This window comes from Chanodichthys erythropterus, chromosome 16 (assembly GCF_024489055.1).
Source record: "Chanodichthys erythropterus isolate Z2021 chromosome 16, ASM2448905v1, whole genome shotgun sequence".
Lineage (NCBI taxonomy): Eukaryota > Metazoa > Chordata > Actinopteri > Cypriniformes > Xenocyprididae > Chanodichthys > Chanodichthys erythropterus.
The window spans coordinates 9337501-9359901 of NC_090236.1; the positions used below are offsets into that span (position 1 = coordinate 9337501).

Sequence of the window (22401 nt, forward strand, 5' to 3'; positions counted from 1 at the left end):
GCCGTTTTATTGTTATTCAAGCTTTACACAAATATTCGCATAATTTCAAGCAGGCGATATATAGAGCGCCTCATCTGAGGTCCTTTTTAAGGAAGGCTCGCTGTTTCTCCGTCATTTTAATTTGCACTTTCGTTAAGAACGTAAAATACGATATTTATTTAAACACTATAATAACTTATCAAACACAACACTAAATAAAGTATCACAAATGTAATGTAGCTATTTACTAGTGATGGCGAAATGAAGCTTTGTGAAGCACCGAGGCTTTCCTTTCAAGTAAAAGGTTCATTACTCAAAGCTTTTCAACACGGTGCACACTAACGACATCTTGTGGTCAAAAGGTGGAAAAAACTGCCTTTGCGTCCCAGACGACGCAGCTATTTTTGGAGTTTCATGTAATAAATCAGTTTGTGCTATGAAAAGCGTATACAACAATGTAAATTATTATTATACATTAAAAAAAAGTTTTTCACGTGTCATTTCACTTACACAATTTGAATAAATGAGTCTGAATACAATTTGGGGGAGAAATAGGCAAGCTTTGGCATATATTATAAAAATAAATGATTGTCATAGAATGAAGTATGAACTGGGAATAAATACAAACTGAACAATGTAAATATTTATTCGTATTATGGCATATTTTTTGCTAAAAAGCAAATGACACTTCACATCTGCGCAAGGTTTCACGTTATGTAAATCAGAATACGAAGCAGTCACTTGGTTGTGTGCGAAAAGCTTCGTACGTCACCGATCATGTGGTTATGGCAAAACGAATCAAGCTCCGATACAGTGCTTCAGTGTGACATGTTTACTTTTTTTGATACAAGCTTCGAAGCCTGGGTGTCAAATGTCACACCACTACTATTTACCTCAATTAAAAAAAATAGCCTACTTTTAAAAATATTTATTTTCCATGATTTTTATTTATCATTATGGCTGACCTTTATATTAATGTTTGATGCCGAAAAAAAGAAAAAAAAAAGTCAAACAAAATTTTAAAACAAATAATAATCTTCTTATTCAATTGCTTTAGTTCTTTCCTTACAAGGTCAGCTTTTAAAATAAGTTTGGGAGTGTATTTTCTTCCACTTATTCATTCAATTGGATGCTGTTTCTTAGGCCTATGCTTGTCTGTCTATAGCACACGTACATCTTGGAGACATTTGATGTGTGTGTTTACATCTGGAAAAAGTATTTTTTAGAGTGTTTGCTCATCTGCAGTACGTCTATAGGACGTTTCATGTCAGATGTCAAATAGACGTTTAGAAGATGTCTTTAAGATGTTTATGATTGTAAAACTGACATCTTAAAGATGTCTATCAGATGTTTGTAAACAGCAGATGCTTTCCAGATGATGTGATCTTTAACAGACATCTTGCAGACGTACGTGTGCTATCTGTCTAGATCAATCTAGATCCCAGCTAACAGGAACTTCCATAACGTTCTGGCAAGGTTTTCTCATAATTATGAACAAACATTCTTCTATAGCCTATGTTAATAAAATGTTTGTTTAGAGTTTTAGGTCTTTAATAATGTTCTCAAAACATTAGCACATTATCTAGCTCTAGCTTTTTCTGAAACTTTTAAGTTGAACGTTCGGCTTTTTTGTTACTTCTTATTTCAGAATATTCCGACAACATTCAAAACTAACGTTCCTATAATGTTTGCAAAACAATAAAATTGAATGTTCCCTTTTTTTAAACATTAACTTTTTCAAACATTTGAAAAATTAGACGTTTTTAACATTCAGAGAACAATAATAAAAAAAAAAACTTAATAGGAACGTTAACAAAACGTTCTTAGAACATGTTTTTGCTAGCTGGGATAGCACTACTGTGGCAAGCATAAATATCGCATATACCATGAAGCTTATTGCCACTTCAGCAGGTGTTTTCTTGCCAGTGTCAATTCTCTTTCTGTATGTGATCAACTGAGGAATAATACCACACTGTCTTCAATATATAATTTTATCTGACTTGTTCTACAGAGTTAGGGGGGGGGGGGGTAAAATCAACATTTAGACCTTATTGTTGTCATATCATTTTCTGCACTGGGTATCATTAAGGTTTCAACGGTATTACTACTCTTACCGATAGGCCTACTGTTTATTGATCCGGTACTTTAACAGTATTCTTATTGGTACTTTTTGTTTATAATATAATATAATTAATATAATATAATATAATATAATATAATATAATATAATATAATATAATATAATATAATATAATATAATATAATATAATATAATATATAAAAAGAGCTGAATTAACTTTGCTTTATATTATATAGTGTCTGGCATTTTTGGTCTTTTATTTAAGATACAGTAAGAACATGAACAAAGAAACAAAGTAAAACAAACTGACAAATACAATTAAAAATATAGCTGCAAGCAGCAATGTGGGGCTAAGCACCGAAGGCACAGCAAACAGAGCAACACAGCAAGCAGAGCAGCATTTCAAGCAGAGCAACACTGTAAGCAGAACAGCACATCAAACAGAGCAGCACACCAAGCAGAGCAGAACATCAAACAGAACAGCACAGCAAAAAGAGCAGCTTTTAAAGCAGAGCAACACGGCAAGCATTTCAAGCACTCAAATGTCTGAGCTGTAGTGCAGTGCGGAGCAAGAAGAGCAAGAATAGCAAAAATTGAATGTACATGAAAAACAGCTGGTTCAGAAGTAGAGGTGAGAATGAGCTCAAAATGACCATATATAGATATATATATATATATATATATATATATATATATATATATATATATATTTCAGATACATATGTTTATTTAGCATACATGTATACATTTATTTAACATTTTTTGATGTTTGATTAACATTAATGACAGACAGGTATTTATTTGGGGGCTGCTGAATGCATGGACGTCATATACTGACACATCCATTTTTTACCCACTTAGCTGTAAGCCATAGCCGACTGTATTCACGCATGATACTCCACAAGATGCATTTTGACATCTGTGTGTGCGTGTATTCAGGCGCGAGGAGAATTTTTTTGAAAATGTAAAAATGCACAATGGTTCCTGTGATGGTTAGGTTTAGGGATAGGGGTAGGGTAGGGGGATAGGAAGTATGGTTTGTACAGTATAAAAACCATTACGCCTATGGAGAGACCCCACTAAGATAGGTGCGCCTGTTTGTGTGTGTGTGTGTGTGTGTGTGTGTGTGTGCGTTCCTGGTATTCTCTTCATTATGAGGACCAATGGACTTTTTTTTTTTTCTTTTTTTTTTGGTCCCCTTGAAGAAAATAGTTCATAAATAATATCAAATTATGTTTTTTTTTTTTTTTTTTTTTTTTTTAAATGCAAAAAATGCAGAAATTTTTCTGTGATGGTAGGTTTAGGGGTAGGGGATAGAATTTACAGTTTTTACAAAATAAAAACCATTACACCTACGGAGAGTCCTCAAAAGACAGCAAAACCGAGAACTGTATGTGTGTGTGTGTGTGTGTGTGCGTGTGTGTGTGTGTGTGTGTGTGTGTGTGTGTGTGTGTGTGTGTGTGTGTGTGTGTGTGTGTGTGTGTGTGTGTGAAGGGAAGTTGGCTATATGACAAAACATTTGAGTATATCCTCGTTTTGAAAAACAATTAAAATATATATATGTAGTATTTAGTAATTATTATTATTATTAGCTTCATATGGTATTAGAGCGGTGTAACCTGTATTAACTCTTGAGCTGTTTCAGAGATCAGTGTGAAACAGATTTTCCTCATTTCCTCCTTTTGTAATTAAATGATGAAGTGAGGAGTTTTAAGTGAGAGATTTATGAAGAGGCTACATGAGCATAATTTTCAACTTCCTGTTTTAAGAACACAACTTCAGCCATCTTGATGTTTGTTACAATGGCAGTAGATCATCTGCTCACATCCTTCATTCTTCTCCTCATCAGTAACACAGGTAATTCAGTCAATTATTAAATGTGTATAAATAACTGAAATGTCTTGTTTTCAAGTGCTTCATCTATAATGATGTTTGTATAAAGCATCATGTTCAGTCTGCTATAGTTCTGCTGCTCATGAACGGTTTCTGCTCCTGATGACAAACTAAAGCACTAGAGAGAAAGAGTGAAGCGTTTCTAACATCACTAATATGGTTATATATGAACCATGTATCATAGAAACAATTATTTTATATCCATGGATTGATTTCCTGTTTCCTGCTCTACATGTATTTCTGCATGAGAATTTTTTAAAGTCCCAGTTTGTTTGTTTTCGTTATCTGTGCCATCTGTGCAATCTACAGTGCTGTTGTCAACATTCATTAAACACATCTGACCTGTAATTTAACTTTGCCACCTGAGAGTAATGAATAATATAAGGTGTCTTTGACTAAAATATCTGCAGCTTTAGAATGGAATCAGTAGTTTTGATCAAATTTGGTACTTTGTAACAAAACAGTATCTTTCTCTCTCTCCTCAGGGTTCAGTGCTGAGATCTCTGTGTTTGCTCAGACGGGAGATTCTGTTCAACTGGATATAAAGACACAAGAACTACTAGAGTTTGATGTTTTATCCTGGACAAATGATAAATCAGAGAATATAGTTAGATTTATGTATGCATCTAAAACAGAAAAACCTCACCCTTCCTACAAGGACAGAGTGGATTTCAATGATGAAACCTTCTCTCTCACACTGAAGAACATGCAGAAGATAGACAGTGGACTCTATACAGCAAGAGCAGCAGGAGAATCTGAGAAAATTATTGTTACATACAGAGTCTCTGTTATAGGTGAGTCTCGGATGTGATTTAATGTGTTTCAGCATAAAAGATAATTCATAAGAGTAATTTAATTTTCACTTTAATATAGTGTGCACACTTTTTTAAGTTTATCAGGTTTTTAAGCAACTTCAATTTAAAGCAAAAACAAAAGTCCTGCTGATTTATACTTTGACGTTTACATAGAATACAGAAAAATGTGGTTAAAGAAATATTTTTGGTCATGTTTATTCTTTATGTTGTCTTTAGATTTGAATGTATACTGAATCTCTACTGTGATTTTTATACAGCATGAATGAATGTTTAAAGCTTTTTAGAATCACTGGGCTGTTAAACTGAGATTCTGATCTTGTAGTAAATGTGTGTTTCAGATGCTGTAGAGGCTCCTGTCCTGACTGTAAAATCAAACTGGTCCAGTGATTCCTGTCTGATCAGTTTTACATGTAGAAGTCATGAATTCACACTCAGCTCTACTTTTAAATATGGCAGCTGCTCTCCAGAGGAAGTGACATCACATGAGATCTACACTCTCATCCTGTACTGCAGTGAGGAATCCATCATCTGTAACCATAGCAACACTATCAGCTGGAAAGAAGACAGAATAAATATTACACGACTCTGTGAAGGTTAATATCTGCTTTTATTTTTATCTCACAAATCAAGACTGCTTCTATAAACTGATTATATTGGTTCTTCTTCTTTTATTTTCCAGATAATAAAAGATTCTCAATCGAAACTCACCATGGTTTATCTATGTCTGGGCTTATGTTTATTGTCTTTGTTGTTGTGGTAGTGATAGTGTTTTCTGGTTTTGTCCTTTACTGTTGCTGCAAGAATAATAAAGGTATGTCCATCTTGCAAATATTAAAAAAACTGATTTCATATTTATGCTTTAAATAGTTTCTTTAGTAGCTGAAGAATGTTGGAATGTGAAAATTATTAAAGGGGGAAAAAGCAATAAGGTTTATATATGGAAACAACAAAAGATTACTGCACAGTCTGAACATTTATTGGCCTGTAAGATATTAAGCCAAGATACAACATGATTGACAGCAATCAAACACAAAGAAAGATGTTTCCACACAAGCTGTAATCTGTGAAATAAAGCTCCATTCTGACTCTCAGGTGTCAAACAGAGTGATGATACAGACTACGATGATGTTGAGGTGAGATTCAAATGTCTGTTCATCTCTATTCCTGCAGACGTCACAGATTATAAATGTCATGTCAGCCAATACTGAATATTAACTGTGTTTCACATTCTGTGATGTTTGATTTATTTCTCTTCAGACTCTGACACAGAAGATGACAGGAGATACCTGGACCACCATCACCTACTGTACAGTAGGACACCAAACACCTTCATCTGCTCATGACTGCTGAAGATCAGACTCAACTGGATACAAAGACTTTGATGATTGACTGGACTCACAAACAGAGTTTAAAGTCTTCATTTATCTCTCTGAATTCATGACTCTTGTTGTGAATGAACTTCAGATGTTATGAACGAGTGCTTCTCTGATTCTCTCATGTCACTTGAATATAGTTTCATGTACAACCCCAATTCCAGAAAAGTTGGGTCATTTTGTGAAATTTAATAAAATCAAGAGTCTGTGGTTTGCTATTTCTCTTTAATCTTTATGTAACTGACAAAAGTACAAAGAGAGAGAAAAAAAAGAAAGAAGATCAATGTTTTCACTGACCAACTCAATTGTATTTTGTAAATATGAGAACATTTTTTGATTTTGATGACTACAAAACACTCCACTAAAGTTGGGACAGAGCCGTGTTTATCACGGTGTCACATCACCTTTCCTTTTAATTACACTTTTTAAATGTTGAAGTTCTGCAAGCAAATGTTTTGCCCAATCTCGTCTGATACAAGACATCTGCACAACAGTCCGTGGTCGTTGTTGTCTGATTTTCATGATGGGCCAATCGTTTTCAATAAGAAAAGGATCTGGACTGAAGACAGGCAGTCGAGCACATCCACTATATGGTGTAGAGTGTCTAAGAAACCACTCTGATGTAGCATAAGGCCTGGCACTGTCTTGCTTCCCATAAAAGGGAACATCTTTATGACAGTATATGTCTCTGTACAATCCCAATATATACCTTCACATTAATGGTACCTTCACACAAATGGAAGTCAGCCATACTGTTTGTACTGATGCACCCCTGTACCATTACAGATGTTCGCTTTTTCAACTGTCACTGATGAAAGTCTGGATGGTCCTTTTCATCTTTGGGACTGAGAACTCAATGTCCTTTTTTCTAAAAACAAGCTGAAACATGGACTCATCTGACCACATCACACATTTCCACTGTCTTCTGAACCGTCTGAGATGAGCTCGGGCACAGAGAACTCAGCAGCATCTCTGCATTGAACAGATGTATAGCTTTTTCCTTGTGTAACAGAGATTCGAGTTGCATGTCTTGATGCAGCGGCAGACTGTGACAATGGTTTTCCAAAGTATTCCAGAGCCTGTTTAACACAATAGCATGATGGTTTCTAATGCAATGCCGGTCAAAGGTCACACACATTCAACAGAGGTTTCCTGCCTTGCCACAGGGACTGAGATTTCTCTGGATTTGCCTCTTTTTTTTTTCTTTTTCTTTTTTTTGAGTGTGTTGCAGCCATCAAAATCAAAATTTGTTTATATTTACAAAATACAATTAATTTGGACAGTGAAAACACTAGAAATTGTTTCTTTGTACTTAAAGATAATGAACAAATCACAGATTCTTGATTTTATTGCATTTTACAAAATATCCCAACTTTTCTGGAAATGGGATTGTATTGTTATGGAAGTAAATACTTCCATATATTGTAATCATACTGTTTATTTGTACTGTTTGTGCTATTTGATTTTGCTGACTTTCTTGACCAGGTTTCGTCAATACTGTAAACAAGTGATTTTAAAATATCATTGGGACTAGCGTTAAGTATAGGGTTATTTTGATAATACTTTAGAATAAATCAAATTTTTAGCTAAAACTGACCAAACAATTAATGTTTTCTTATAATTCCTGGAGAAAACTATCCTGACTGGACTAACAAACAGAGCATTCTTGTTCATCTCAAAGTCAGTTGCTCAGGTGCTCAGAATCCCTTAAGTACATTTTTTGCCTTTTTAACACTGATATTTTTGAATGGCTGTTAATGGAAAAAGATTTTTTTTGCAGTCAGATGGTGTAGTTATAACTTCTACCAGCAGAGGCTGACGGGTTCATGCTATCCAGATAAACTGGGCCTTTGTTCTAGTTGGGTTTCACAAATGTCAGTTTACATATATCATCTAAACCTGTGTGGCTTGTAACCTGAATCAGGTTTAACATTTATGTGTAGTTACTCATTTAGATTTGTCTATTGTTGGATGCTGGAATGTTTTCTGTGACTGGTTTAAACTAATGTCTGTTTTCCGTTTTCATAGTTTCTAGTCTCTTCTATATGCAGGTTATTAAAAAGCTGTAACATCCTTAAACAAGTCATTTTGTGGTGGAGATTTACAGATATGTTACACAAGCGTCATTTCACTCTTTCAACTTCCTGTTCCAAGAACACAACTTCAGCCATCTTACAATGGCAGTAGACCATCTGCTTGTCTCCTTCATCCTCCTCCTCATCAGTAACACAGGTAATACAGTCAATGATTAAATGTGTATAAATAACTGAAATGTCTTGTTTTCAAGTGCTTCATCTATAATGATGTTTGTATAAAGCATCATGTTCAGTCTGATATAGTTCTGCTGCTCATGAACGGTTTCTGCTTCTGATGACAAACTAAAGCACTAGAGAGAAAGAGTGGATCATTTCTAACATCACTAACACTAGAGAGTTAAAGAGTCATTTCTGTTAGTGAAAGAAAAAGAAATGTGAATCTGTTTACAGACAGCAGTTTTTCAAGAGTTAAAACACAAAGTCATACTGCTGATGCTTTAGAGCTCCTAAAGTTACACAGTTTTATTTATTAGTGATATTTTAGTTATATTTCATGTATCATAGAAACAAGTATTTTATATTCATGGATTGAGCCTCTGAGATGCTTAACATAACAACCAGCTGGTGATATAAAAATGATAAACTACTTCAGTATGTGACAGTTATAGTTACTATGAACACAGCCCCAACAAATTACTGAACCAATAAACCTTATGATTTATTTATTTATCCAACCAAATACAAGAGTGTGAGTTGATGATGGAGTAAGATGAAGGTGTAAAATGGGTCCAAATCCAAAAGCAGCTGAACTGTGTGTTTCTCTCTCCTCAGGGTTCAGTGCTGAGATCTCTGTGTTTGTTCAGACGGGAGATTCTGTTCAACTGGATATAAAGACACAAGAACTACCAGAGTTTGATGATTTATCCTGGAGAAATGAAAAATCAGAGAATGTAGTTAAATATTTTCATAAAACTAAAGAAGCAAGACCTCACTCTTCCTACCAGGACAGAGTGGATTTCAATGATGAAACCTTCTCTCTCACACTGAAGAACATGCAGAAGACAGACAGTGGACTCTATACAGCAAGAACAGCAGGAGAAACAGAGAAAATTATTGTTACATACAGAGTCTCTGTTATAGGTGAGTGTGATTTCTCTGTGTGATTTAATGTGTTGTGCAGACAATTCATAAGAGTAATTTGTTTCATTTTTACTTTTATATAATATGCACATTAAAACCAGTTTGTGGCACCTTTTTTTAAATTCATCAGGTATTTCGGCAACTTTAATTAAAGCAAAAACAACACTGGAGTCCTTTACTCAAAAGTTTTCATAGAGAATACAGATACAGTGCCCTCCACAAATATTGGCACCCTTAGTAAATATGAGCAAAGGCGGCTGTGAAAAAAAAATCTGCATTGTTTATCTTTTTGAAAATTCATTTTGGCATCCCTAGAAATTCTTCTGAGTAAAATATCTCTGAAGTATATTCCCATTCACACTTACATTTTTTTGAGCACACCAGGGTGACTAGGAGCATGATATTGTGCAGCCATGACTTTCTGTTCCACAGGAGTACAAATATGTGTAAACACAAAGGCCAAATCCCCTTAATCATTCATCACAATGAGAAAAAACAAATAATATAGTTCTGATGTGCAGCAAAAGATTATTGGGCTTCACAAAATAGAAAGTGGGTATAAGAAAAAAGCTAACGCATTGAAAATCCCCATTTTCACCATCAGGGAAAAAATGAAGAAGTTTCAATCAACTAAAGATGGTAGAAATCTGCCTGGAAGAGGACGTGTGTCTAAATCGTCCTAATGTGCGGTGAGGGGGAAAGTTTGAGCCAAAGACTGTCCAAGGATCACAGCTGGAGAATTGCAGAAATTAGTTGAGTCTTGATTCTCAGAAAGCCTAAAAAAATTACCAAACAGCACCTACATCCCCACAAGTTGTTCGGGAGGTTTTCAAGAAAAATCCTTCTTTGCTCATCCAAAAACAATTTCCAGTATATTCAGTTGTCAGACAAGACTGGACCGGCTTCTGTGGTCAGATGAAACTAAAAAAATAGCTTTTTGGCAGCAAACCCACCAGATTTGGTGCACACATGGATAAAAAGTACCACATGTCCACGGTTAAATATGCTGCTGGATCTTTAATGCTGTGGGCCTATTTTTCTGCTGGAGGCCCTGGACATCTTGTTCAGATACATGGCATCGTGGATTCTATCAAATACTAACAGATAAAAAATCAAAACCTGACCACTTCTGTTAGAAATCCAATAATGGGCAGTGGTTGGATGGTTCATCAGGACAATGATCTAAAACAAACATCAAAACCAACACAAAAATGTGTCACTGAGAACAAAATGAAGCTTCTGCCATGGCCATCCCAGTTCCCTGACCTGAAACCTAAATAAAATGAGTGGAGTGAACTGAAGAGAAGAAGCATGGAGCTGTGAATCTGAAGGATCTGGAGAGATTCTGTATGGAGGAATGATCTCTGATCTCTTGTCAGGTGTTCTCCAAACTCACCAGGCATTATAGAAGAAGACTCAGAGCAAAAGGACATTGCAATAATTGTGGCCAACATGAACTAGAGAAAAACATTTATTTCATAATGAGCTTTTCCACCCATTTTCAATTGTTTTACTTAAATGAAAGGTTAGAATTTTGTGAAATTTTTGAATGAAAGATAAAAAAGACAAACAATGCAGATTTATTTTCACATCAGCCTTTGCTCATATTTACTAAGGGTGCCAATATTTGTGGAGGACACTGTAAATAATGTGGTTAAAGAAATATTTTTGGTTGGCTCATTTTGTGTGTCTTTAGGTTTGAATGTGTTCTGCATCTCTACTGTGGTCTTTATTCAACAAAACCAGCATTTAAAGCTTTTTACACCACTGGTCTGTGAGTCTGATACTGATTTTGTAGTAAATGTGTGTTTCAGACGCTGTGGAGGCTCCTGTTCTGACTGTAAACTCAAACTGGTCCAGCAGTGACTCCTGTACTGTGAACTTCACATGCAGAGCTCATGACCTCATGATTCACTCCAGCTATCAGAACAACAGATGCTCTCCAGAGGAAGTGACATCACATGAGATCAACACTCTCATCCTGAACTGCAGTGAGGAATCCATCATCTGTAACCATAGCAACCCGGTTAGCAGCAAAAAAGACAGAATAGAGATTAAACAACTCTGTGGAGGTAAATATCTGCTTCTATTCAAGACGTGTGTGTACATACAGTGAGAATAAAGTAGATAATGCTCAAATCAGTCTGCCTTTTGTTTACTTTTTGGTTTAATATTCAATGTTTAATTTGAAATATTATTAGATAATTAAGTAGCTGTAAAGTTTACTATGAACAGGCTGATTCATGTTGTTCTTCATCTCTTGCTTTCCAGAGAATGAAAGGCAATCAATCCCAGACAGTCCAAGCTCAGGATTCAATTTAACCTTCATGTTGATCATTACTGTGATTCCTGTGGGAATATTAGTGTTTGGTGTTTTGCTCCTTTGCTGTTGCTGCAAGAATAATAAAGGTATGTCCATCTCACAAATACTGAAAAACTGATCTCACATTTATAGCTGAAATAGCTTCTTTGGTACTGAAAACAAGGTTTAAGAGCAACAAGACATGATTATTGCACAGGATTTGGAGTGTGTTGACTTTTTTAACAGACATCCCTTCATTTTTCAACATGCAGCTACTCCATTGCTATCTGTTGTTTGCCTTATGCATCAGATCAAGATGCTTTTAATTATCTGCGTGTATTTGTAAAAGTAGAAATTATTTTATAAATATATGTATACCCACCCCTATCCTAAACCTAACCACTTCAACAATATAAAACACTTAACAGGCAAATAAAAATACAGACACAGCATTTATTGCAAAACCATCACATCGTGCCTGTGTATTGACACCAAAGAGTATCCTGCTCCTCAAAAAATGGCACTAAAGGGGAACCTGTGTGTTAAAACGTGACCCCAAGAGGTCCTGAATAAGTGTCCAAATGTGACAAGATGGGAGTAAGAACATGTTGTAAATTCTGCTGTTATAAATACTTCAAAAAAGTGCCCTTTTATTATTAGTAAGAGCTGTCTAGTGAATCCAGAACTCTGATCAATATTAAATAGTCTGATACATGAGAGAAATCAAACATCTGACAGCAATCAAACACAAAGAAACATGTTTCCACACAAGCTGTAATCTGTGAATAAAGCTCCATTCTGACTCTCAGGTGTCAAACAGAGTGATGATACAGACTACGATGATGTTGAGGTGAGATTCAAAAGTCTGTTCATCTCTATTCCTGCAGACGTCACAGATTATAAATGTCATGTCAGACAATACTGAATATTGCCTGTGTTTCACATTCTGTGATGGTTTGATTTATTTCTCTTTAGACTCTGATGCAGAAGATGACAGGAGATACATGGACCACCATCATCTACTGTACAGTAGGACACCAAACACCTTCATCTGCTCATGACTGCTGAAGATCAGACTCAACTGGATAACCATAGCTTAAAGTCTTAATTGAACTTCATGACTCTTTGTGGAAGTGTACAGATACTCTTTTGAGTCCAGTGAACTTCAGTCAGTTATGTTATGCACACAAGTGCTTCTCTGCTTCCCTCATGTCAACTGAATATAGTTTCATGTACTGTAATCATACTGTATATTTGTGTTTTTGAGCTGTTAGAATTTGGTTGCTGCCTTTCTTGCCCAGGTTTCTGCTGAACAAGAGATTTTAAAATCTCAGTAGGAATAAACTGGTAAAGTACAGGGTAAATTGTATAATACTAATAAATCAAATTTGCAGCTTGTGGGCCATTATCACGTGTTAGTGCTTCTCTCCATGCCTAGAAAAAATGGCCATCAGTGTCATCAGTGCCAAGTCATTTTGACTTTAATGTACCTTGAGAAGCAGTCGATAGGAGATTGGTCTAACATGTAGTTCTGTTCTGATTTATCTCTGTAATTAATACAGTTAAATATGTCCTGGAATATAATGCACTATATTTATTGTATTGTTCATTAGTTTTGCCATATTTAACTTATTGTAAAGTAGTTTGGCGCAATAACTATTAAAGTTCACTATATACCCTCTTCATACTCCTAGTGCAGTCAGAATTATACATAAGGTGGGATATTTTGATCACACAAATATATTATTTCTGCAATCCAGACTATTAAAATTGTTTGATTTTGAAGATTTTTCTACTGCACATCTCTTGTGTAAAGCCAACAAAAATGAACTACTGGGCAATATTCAAATGTTCTTTACAGGAAGAGAAGAGGGCTGTAACCTGAGGGGATGTGGTAACTTTAAATCCAGCTGGTGAGAACCACCAGGAAAGGTTTGTGTATGTCTGTGTGTGGTGTCAAACTTTGGAATGGTTTGGGGATACAGCTCAAGCAATGCCCAAATATTCACCGGCTGAGGGAGGGATCTTGGTGTTCTCGGGATTGTGATCATGGGGTGATTGTTATTGTATGAAAACAGTAGTAGTTATCATCATAATTGTTCTTATTAATAATATTATACATATTAGAATGGTTATGATAATGAGGATTTTTATATTGTATTATTGTGATTATTGAGATGGTCCTAATGGGTATTTGGTATATAAATATTATAATATCGCATAAATTATTAGTAATTTAACAGATAATGGCAGCAACTCAGTGTATGGTGTAATATAAGGGAATGAATCGGGGGTGAGAGTAAATAAGTTCTACTTCTTTCCACTCTCTTTCCAGCAAGTATTATATGTGTAAATAATGTGTGTGGATATATATATATGTATATATGTGTGTGTGTAGTTATTATGTGTAATGTGTGTAATATATATATATAATTTTTATTTATTTTTTTGCTCGAAATAAACTTAATCAATCAGTCAATAAAATTTAGTCATTCTGTTCGCCTGTTTGACTGTTAGCCAGTGCTCTGATATTTATACTTTGCCTGATATGAAATAATGCTCTGAGTCTTGCCTGTAGCGTCACAAATAGGGAGGGGCAGAGAATTTGCCTGAATGGAATTTTCAAATCCAAACCCGGGTGAAAAAAGGTACATCTCTATAATGTACTTAAAATACTCTATTTTCACACACTAATTTTTTACTTAATATATAAATTATTCTTAAGCACTTAAGGTAATCTTAAGAACATCTAAGTGTACTCAACTGTGCTATTTTGAAGCACTGCATGAAGTATGAAATAAAATGTGCTTTTAATATACTAACTCTATATTTAAAAATGTATTTAGATATTACTTATAGTACATTTGAACCCATAACGTAATACAAGTGGTATCTAAATTCTTTTTTTTTTTTTTGTCTAAATTAAAGATTTTTGTTATCATATTCCGCCATCCCTAGTGGTCTTGTTTTGAGGCATCTTAAAACCTCTCTTTGCCTTGGAGGTGTGTCACAGTGTATCTTCTACCCCCAAACTGTGTGTGATAGCCATGGTATGTTCACCCATTAACTACTGTTACTGTTCAACAAATAAGAATAAATATTATTGTTTACTGTATTTTTGCAGTTATTATTGAATCCTAAAAAAGTTTTTTTTTTTTTTTTTTTTTTCTGTAGTTTTGTGTATGTCACATTTCTGGCCCTGTAACTTAAAAATACAGAATACAATTTTCTAGTTTACAGTAAAAATAAGAAATTACTGTGTGTTTTTTTTTTTACAGTGAAAACATTATTACCGTTAAAAATACTTTCAAATTAGTGTTTTACTTAGAAGAAATAACCATATTTTTGCTGTTTTCATTTGTTACTTGACAATTGTTGCCAGTTAATTACTGTGAATATTTTAAGTCACTTGTCAATGGCTGCCAGTTAATAACTTTTTTATTTATTTTTTTACATTATTACTTGCCAGTGGCTGCCATTACTGTGATTTTCACAGTCAGTTTCTTACAGCGCACTTGACATTTCTGTCCCCTTCACTTCTGAAATGGCTTTGGCCCTGTACAAACGTGTTTGTTATTAAAGCAGTCAGTGTAAAGGGTACAGTGTTATCAGTCAGCAGCATGAGGATAATAGAGTCATTTTTTAAATGTTCTTTTGCTATGAAAATTTCTTTTACTTCTAATTTGATGATATGATTTGTAAGAACTCAAAATTTTACTCGTTTTATTTTAAACCATATAGGATTATGTGTTAGTTGGAAGCTTTAAATCAACCCATATCCTGATTTCTCCATTTGGTGTAAAACTTTTACAGAAAACATGAGACGACAAGCGCTGCTTCCACATTCTTTCATTTCTTTTTCCTATTTCGCAAGTCTTGCAACTCAGCAGCTCTGAAGAACACATCAGTGTTACAGATCCCTTGTTTCCCTGGACTCCATTTCCCAGAATCCTCCTGTTCTCCACACCTGCACTCACTTCCCTCGTCTGCTCCTCATCGTCACTCATCACCTGCACCTGGACTCTATTGTCAGCACTCCCCATATATTGCACTCACTCCCTTCACTCCTGGTCCGTTCTCTGTTTTGTTAAGGTGTCTGTCTGTTGTTCATTGCCATTGTTTGAAGTAAAGTCTCTATTATCGTGGAAATCCGTATCTGCCTCATCTCTCTACCAGCCACCCGTAACAGAAGAACGGACCTAAACCGACCGGATTTTCCACGAAAAAAAAAATGGAGACTTTCCCCAGCTCCCTGGATCCAGCTCCTCCATCGCCTCTCACCCTAACAGCCAGCGAACGCATTATCGGGCTCCTGCAGGTAGGACGTTCGCTGGAGAGGTATGTGGAGGAGTTCGTTGAGCTTGCTTACTTGTCTAACTGGCCCGACGCTCAGTTGATCTCCCTGTTTTTGGATGGATTGGATGACGACACTATCCGTTTTGATGAACCTGTTTTTTGTTTCTCCTTAAGCGAAACTATCAATTTAATTTTGTGGTTGAATGGCTCCAATTTCTTAGTAGAAGAGGTTCAGGATCAGTGTTGTCGTCCGGTCCATCCAGAAACACGGTTGGCCGGGCCAGTCAGTCAACCTCCGGCTTCCTCCGCATACCGCTCCAGCGAACTCCCTGCCTGCCCCAGGCTGGACCCATATTCCGCTACTGGGCCCAGTAAGCGGAGGAGGAGGAAGAAAGCGGCCCCAGTATCTCCAGAGCCCGCTCCAGTATCTCCAGAGCCCGCTCCAGTATCTCCAGAGCCCGCTCCAGTATCTCCAGAGCCCGCTCCAGTATCTCCAGAGCCCGCTCCAGTATCTCCAGAGCCCGCTCCAATGTCTCCAGAGCCCGCTCCAGTATCTCCAGAGCCCGCTCCAGTATCTCCAGAGCCCGCTCCAGTATCTCCAGAGCCAGCTCCAGTATCTCCAGAGCCAGCTCCAGTATCTCCAGAGCCCGCTCCAGTATCTCCAGAGCCCGCTCCAGTATCTCCAGAGCCCGCTCCAGTATCTCCAGAGCCCGCTCCAGTATCTCCAGAGCCCGCTCCAGTATCTCCAGAGCCCGCTCCAGTATCTCCAGAGCCCGCTCCAGTATCTCCAGAGCCCGCTCCAGTATCTCCAGAGCCTGCTCCAGTATCTCCAGAGCCAGCTCCAGTCCCCACAGAGCCAGCCCCAGTGCCTGTGGGGATTTTAATTGTATTTGAGGGGATGAAATGGCCCTCAACCCCAGTCTCCTCCGAGCCAAGTTCTCCAGTCTCCTCCGAGCCAAGTTCTCCAGTCTCCTCCGAGCCAAGTTCTCCAGTCTCCGCCGCCGAGCAAAGTTCTCCAGTCTCCGCCGCCGAGCAAAGTTCTCCAGTCTCCGCCGCCGAGCAAAGTTCTCCAGTCTCCGCCGCCGAGCCAAGTTCTCCAGTCTCCGCCTCCGAGCCAAGTTCTCCAGTCTCCGCCGCCGAGCAAAGTTCTCCAGTCTCCGCCGCCGAGCAAAGTTCTCCAGTCTCCGCCGCCGAGCAAAGTTCTCCAGTCTCCGCCGCCGAGCAAAGTTCTCCAGTCTCCGCCGCCGAGCAAAGTTCTCCAGTCTCCGCCGCCGAGCAAAGTTCTCCAGTCTCCGCCGCCGAGCAAAGTTCTCCAGTCTCCGCCGCCGAGCAAAGTTCTCCAGTCTCCGCCGCCGAGCAAAGTTCTCCAGTCTCCGCCGCCGAGCAAAGTTCTCCAGTCTCCGCCGCCGAGCAAAGTTCTCCAGTCTCCGCCGCCGAGCAAAGTTCTCCAGTCTCCGCCGCCGAGCAAAGTTCTCCAGTCTCCGCCGCCGAGCAAAGTTCTCCAGTCTCCGCCGCCGAGCAAAGTTCTCCAGTCTCCGCCGCCGAGCAAAGTTCTCCAGTCTCCGCCGCCGAGCAAAGTTCTCCAGTCTCCGCCGCCGAGCAAAGTTCTCCAGTCTCCGCCGCCGAGCAAAGTTCTCCAGTCTCCGCCGCCGAGCAAAGTTCTCCAGTCTCCGCCGCCGAGCAAAGTTCTCCAGTCTCCGCCGCCTACGAGCCCTCAGCTCCAGCCGCCGCCGCCGAGCCCTCAGCTCCAGCCGCCGCCGCCGCCGAGCCAGTCGCTCCAGCCGCCGCCGCCGAGCCTGCCGCTCCAGCCGCCGCCGCCGAGCCAGCCGCTCCTAGTATGGTCTCTGTGATTGAACTCTCCAGCCCAAAGACTGTTTTCCCTCCCTGCCTCCCTCTCCCGCCTCCTCCAAGTCATGTCTATACTGCACCTCCACCTCAAGCCCCCTCGCCCAGATCTCCACCTCGGACCTCTGGGCGATTACCTTCACCCCGGCTCCAACCTCCCTCTGCTCCACCGTTGCCCATCAGTCCTCCAGCTTCACCAGTCTCCATCCTGCCTCCACTCACACCTTGGTCATTCATCAGCCTGCCCTCCCCTCTGGACTTCACTCCTCCGTCTCCGCTCCGTCACTCCGTCCCTCGGATTCAGTTGGCCTCCTCACTCCCCCCGGTGTTCGTTTTGTTGGCTGTCCTTCTGCTTTCACTGCGGCCTTCTGGAGCCCCGGCTGCGCTTCGGTCGGCAGAGCCTTCGGTTCCGCCATCACCCGCCAGTCCTTCAGCGACGCCTGGGCTCAACGCCTCGAAGGCTTCGGCTCCTGACCCGCCATGGCTGCCCGCTGCACCTGACCCGCCATGTATGCCCGCTGCATGTCTGCCCGCTGCACCTGACCCGCCATGGCTGCCCGCTGCACCTGACCCGCCATGGCTGCCCACGGCTCCTGACCCCCCATGGCTGCCCACGGCTCCTGACCCGCCATGGTTTTTGGACCTGCCCTGGAGACCTCCACTCCAGTTTACTCCTTCCCCTGCTCCGGTTTGAGGTCTCCAGGGCGCCCGCCCCCTCCCGGTTGTTACATCTACGGCGCGAGGACGCGCCTACCGGGAGGGGGAGGTACTGTTACAGATCCCTTGTTTCCCTGGACTCCATTTCCCAGAATCCTCCTGTTCTCCACACCTGCACTCACTTCCCTCGTCTGCTCCTCATCGTCACTCATCACCTGCACCTGGACTCTATTGTCAGCACTCCCCATATATTGCACTCACTCCCTTCACTCCTGGTCCGTTCTCTGTTTTGTTAAGGTGTCTGTCTGTTGTTCATTGCCATTGTTTGAAGTAAAGTCTCTATTATCGTGGAAATCCGTATCTGCCTCATCTCTCTACCAGCCACCCGTAACAATCAGCTACTTTGATATTTATTACAATGGCAATAGATGATTTATTTGCATCCTTCATCCTTCTCCTTCTGTCTAACACAGGTAGGACAATACACCAATTATTTAAAGTGCATAAAATAATCAAGTTTGTATTCAGTCGTTTTCTAGGACTTTATCTGTGACGTTTGTAAAAAATGCCATTTGGGGTCTGCCATAGTTCTACATTTCATGCACAGCTGCTCCTGATAAATAAAACCCCAAAGCACTAGAGAGAGTGTTTATTCTGTAACATTACTAACACTATGTGTTAAAGAATCATTTCTGTTACATTAGTGAAAGAAAATCAAATATATACTCTTATAATTGCCTTTTGTTAAAAAAAGGAACTGTATGTGTTAACAACTGCACAAACAGTTCATTAGATTGAGTTAATTAACTGAATGGCAAAGTCATGGGGAAATGTTACATGTACTGTATGATGATGACAGATGACAGGAAATAGTACTTTCAAGGGAAAAAATATTTCTATTTCCTTATTAACCTTATTATTTATTTAATCAATAGTAAGTGTGAGTTGATGATGGAGTAAGATGAAGGTGTAAAATGGGTCCAAACCCAAAAGTTGTTGAACTGTGTGTTTCTCTCTCTCCTCAGGGTTCAGTGCTGAGATCTCTGTGTTTGTTCAGACGGGAGATTCTGTTCAGCTGAATATACAGACTCAAAAACTACCAGAGTTTGATCTTTTATCCTGGACAAATGATAAATCAGAGGTTATAGTTAGATATATACATGCATCTAAAACAGTAAAGCGTTACTCTTCCTACAAGGACAGAGTGGATTTCAACGATGAAACCTTCTCTCTCACACTGAAGAACATGCAGAAGATAGACAGTGGACTCTACAGAGCAAGAACAATTGGAGAATCAGAAAAAAATATAGTTACATACAAAGTATCTGTTATAGGTGAGTCTCATTTCTTTGTGTGATTTAATGAGTTCCTGCATAAAAGACAATTCATAAGAGTAATTTATGTTCAGTTTTATATACACTGTAAAAAAAGTTCCGTACTATATACGGTGAATAACTGTAATAGATCTAACAGTACATTTAATGTAATTTTACGGTAAAATACCATTAAATTCAGTTTTTGGGAGTGAAAAATAAAAATTCATTGTAAAATTTACAGTGAAAAAACGTAAATTGACATTCCCACAATTCCCTGCGTGACACGTCACATTTGATATATTTTTGTTTAAATAACTCTGTTTCTTCTTAGTTTTTCTCATTTTTTTCTAATCAGTTATGTACATTATGGTTTTATGTTACATCTAATATTGTTATATTAATGTATATTGCATTTTTAAAATTTCATACATGTTACCATGATGGTGTTTAGTGTGTGTGTGAATGACACTGTGTGCTCCTTCTATATATTAATATTGTCCTTCTCAACTTGTGGAAAAGCTGCTTGTGATGAACTTTGATTCATCATGTGACTGTTATCATCACTGTGTTTGGTGACTGTCAGTGTATTATAAAGATACAAAACAGATATTAATACTTCATTAGGTTGGTAAATTAACAGTGTACTGAAATCCAATGTTAAATATACATATTTAAAATGTAAAATTCACATGTAACTCCGTAAGTATGTTTACTGTTTGATGTCAATTTTACAGTATTGTTCTGGTAACCACAGCTGCCTGTATTTTTCCGTAGAAACAATGGGATTTTTTTTACAGTGTACAGTTTGTACATTTAATGTAGCTTGTGGCACACTGTCTTTAATTCAAGAGTTTACCTGCTTCTGCAGAACTGCAAAACAAATTATTGCTCATATAATATTCTTGTTTATACTTTGTGTTGTCTTTAGATTTGAATGTATACTGCATCTCTATTGTGATATTTATACAGTGTGAATGAATGTTCAAACCTTTGATTGTCAGAGTCTGATTCTGATCTTGTAGTAAATGTATGTTTCAGATGCTGTGGAGGCTCCTGTCCTGACTGTAAACTCAATCAGGTCCAGCAGTGACTCCTGTACTGTGAACTTCACATGCAGAGCTCATGACCTCATGATAAACTCCAGCTATCAGAACAACAGCTGCTCTCCAGAGGAAGTGACATCACATGAGATCCACACTCTCATCCTGTACTGCAGTGAGGAATCCATCATCTGTAACCATAGCAACCCAGTTGACACCAAAAAAGACAGAATAGAGATTAAACAGATCTGTGGAGGTAAATATCTGCTTCTATTCAAGACGTGTGTGTACATACAGTGAGAATTATTTACTTGTCTTTACTCTCGCAAATCAAACTGCTTTTGTTTTACAAATTGCAGGAAGCATTTTATTAAAAACTATTAAGTATTACATGTTATTAGATGTAATTCAATTATTGTAAAGTTTACTGTGAATAAATTGATCATTGCATTTCTTTATTTCTTACATTACAGAGAATGAAACACTATCATCCCACTCTCCTACAGTTCATCTCACATTTCTGTGTTTATTGTGTTTGGTGTTGTGGGAGTGATAGTGTTTGGTGGTTTAGTCCTTTACTGTTGCTGCAAGAATAAAAAAAAAGGTATGTCCATAATGAAAATCTACAGAGCCCCTTAAGGGACATGGTGATGAAAAAATATGAATTGAGAGGGAAAATTATATGTCAATGCTTTTGCTTTCTCTCGCAAATGCTTAGCATTCCACAAAATGTTAATGTTGTTTCACATTCTGTGAAGATCTGTGATGGCTTGTTTTATTTCTTTTCAGACTCTGACGCAGAAGATGACAGGAGATACCTGGACCACCATCATCTGCTGTTAGAGATGCACAACTCTGCATAAATTGAGATTTTTTTTTGTTTTTAAATAGAGATGAAGTTTCTTTCAAAAGGGTATTTACTCTATTTTGATCACTGCCATACTCTTACAAAAACTAACTTTATTCAAGTGTGCTATTAGAATACTTCTTTTAAACTAAAAATAAGAAGGTATATTTCAGTCTACTTTTTATGTACTTCTCAGAGCTACAATTGCACTTAAAGTGATAGTTCACCCAAAAATGAAAATTTTATGTTTATCTGCTTACCCCCAGCACATCCAAGATGTAGATGACTTTGTTTCTTCAGTAGAACAATACAGTGATGATACAATGATGATTTTTAACTCCAACCGTTGCCGTCTGTCAGTCAAATAATGCTAGTGGATGGGAACTTCTACTATAAGAGTAGATAAAACATGCACAGACAAGTCCAAATTAATCCCTGCAGCTCGTGACGACTCATTGATGTCCTAAGACACGAAGCGATTGGTTTGTGCGAGAAACTGAACAGTATTTATATCATTTTTTACCTCTAAAACACCACTATGTCCAACTGCATTCAGCATTCGCTTAGTGAGGTCTGATCGCGCTCTGACAACAGCAGTGATGTCTCGCGCATATACTTCAATGAGAGCGAGACATCACTGCCGCTGTCAGTGATGTCTAGGACTCATTAGGACATCAATGTGTCGTCACGAGCCGCAGGGATTAATTTGGACTTGTCTGTGCATGTTTTATCTACTCTTATAGTAGAAGTTCCCATCCACTAGCATTATTTGACTGACAGAC

At 38.3% G+C, this 22401-nt stretch overlaps 3 protein-coding genes across 3 annotated transcripts; all 3 read left to right on the forward strand.

Annotated features, from left to right (window-relative positions):
• The first annotated feature begins 3834 nt into the window (after nt 1-3834).
• LOC137002999 (CD48 antigen-like) lies at nt 3835-6305 on the forward strand. The gene is made up of 6 exons (XM_067363001.1): nt 3835-3916; nt 4438-4746; nt 5106-5360; nt 5447-5578; nt 5860-5900; nt 6025-6305. Exons 1-6 carry the CDS (start codon nt 3850-3852, stop codon nt 6115-6117), a joined length of 897 nt encoding a protein of 298 aa, XP_067219102.1. The 5' UTR covers nt 3835-3849; the 3' UTR covers nt 6118-6305.
• Nucleotides 6306-8267: 1962 nt separating this feature from the next.
• Nucleotides 8268-14085, forward strand: LOC137003000 (CD48 antigen-like). Its single transcript, XM_067363002.1, has 6 exons — nt 8268-8372; nt 9008-9316; nt 11131-11388; nt 11588-11725; nt 12428-12468; nt 12594-14085. Exons 1-6 carry the CDS (start codon nt 8318-8320, stop codon nt 12684-12686), a joined length of 894 nt encoding a protein of 297 aa, XP_067219103.1. The 5' UTR covers nt 8268-8317; the 3' UTR covers nt 12687-14085.
• A 1350-nt stretch (nt 14086-15435) lies between these two features.
• LOC137003546 (CD48 antigen-like) lies at nt 15436-21874 on the forward strand. The gene is made up of 6 exons (XM_067363743.1): nt 15436-15521; nt 18810-18889; nt 19442-19750; nt 20771-21028; nt 21246-21376; nt 21562-21874. The coding sequence occupies exons 2-5, from the start codon at nt 18835-18837 to the stop codon at nt 21323-21325; spliced, it is 702 nt and encodes a 233-aa protein (XP_067219844.1). The 5' UTR covers nt 15436-15521; nt 18810-18834; the 3' UTR covers nt 21326-21376; nt 21562-21874.
• The last annotated feature ends 527 nt before the right edge of the window (nt 21875-22401 follow it).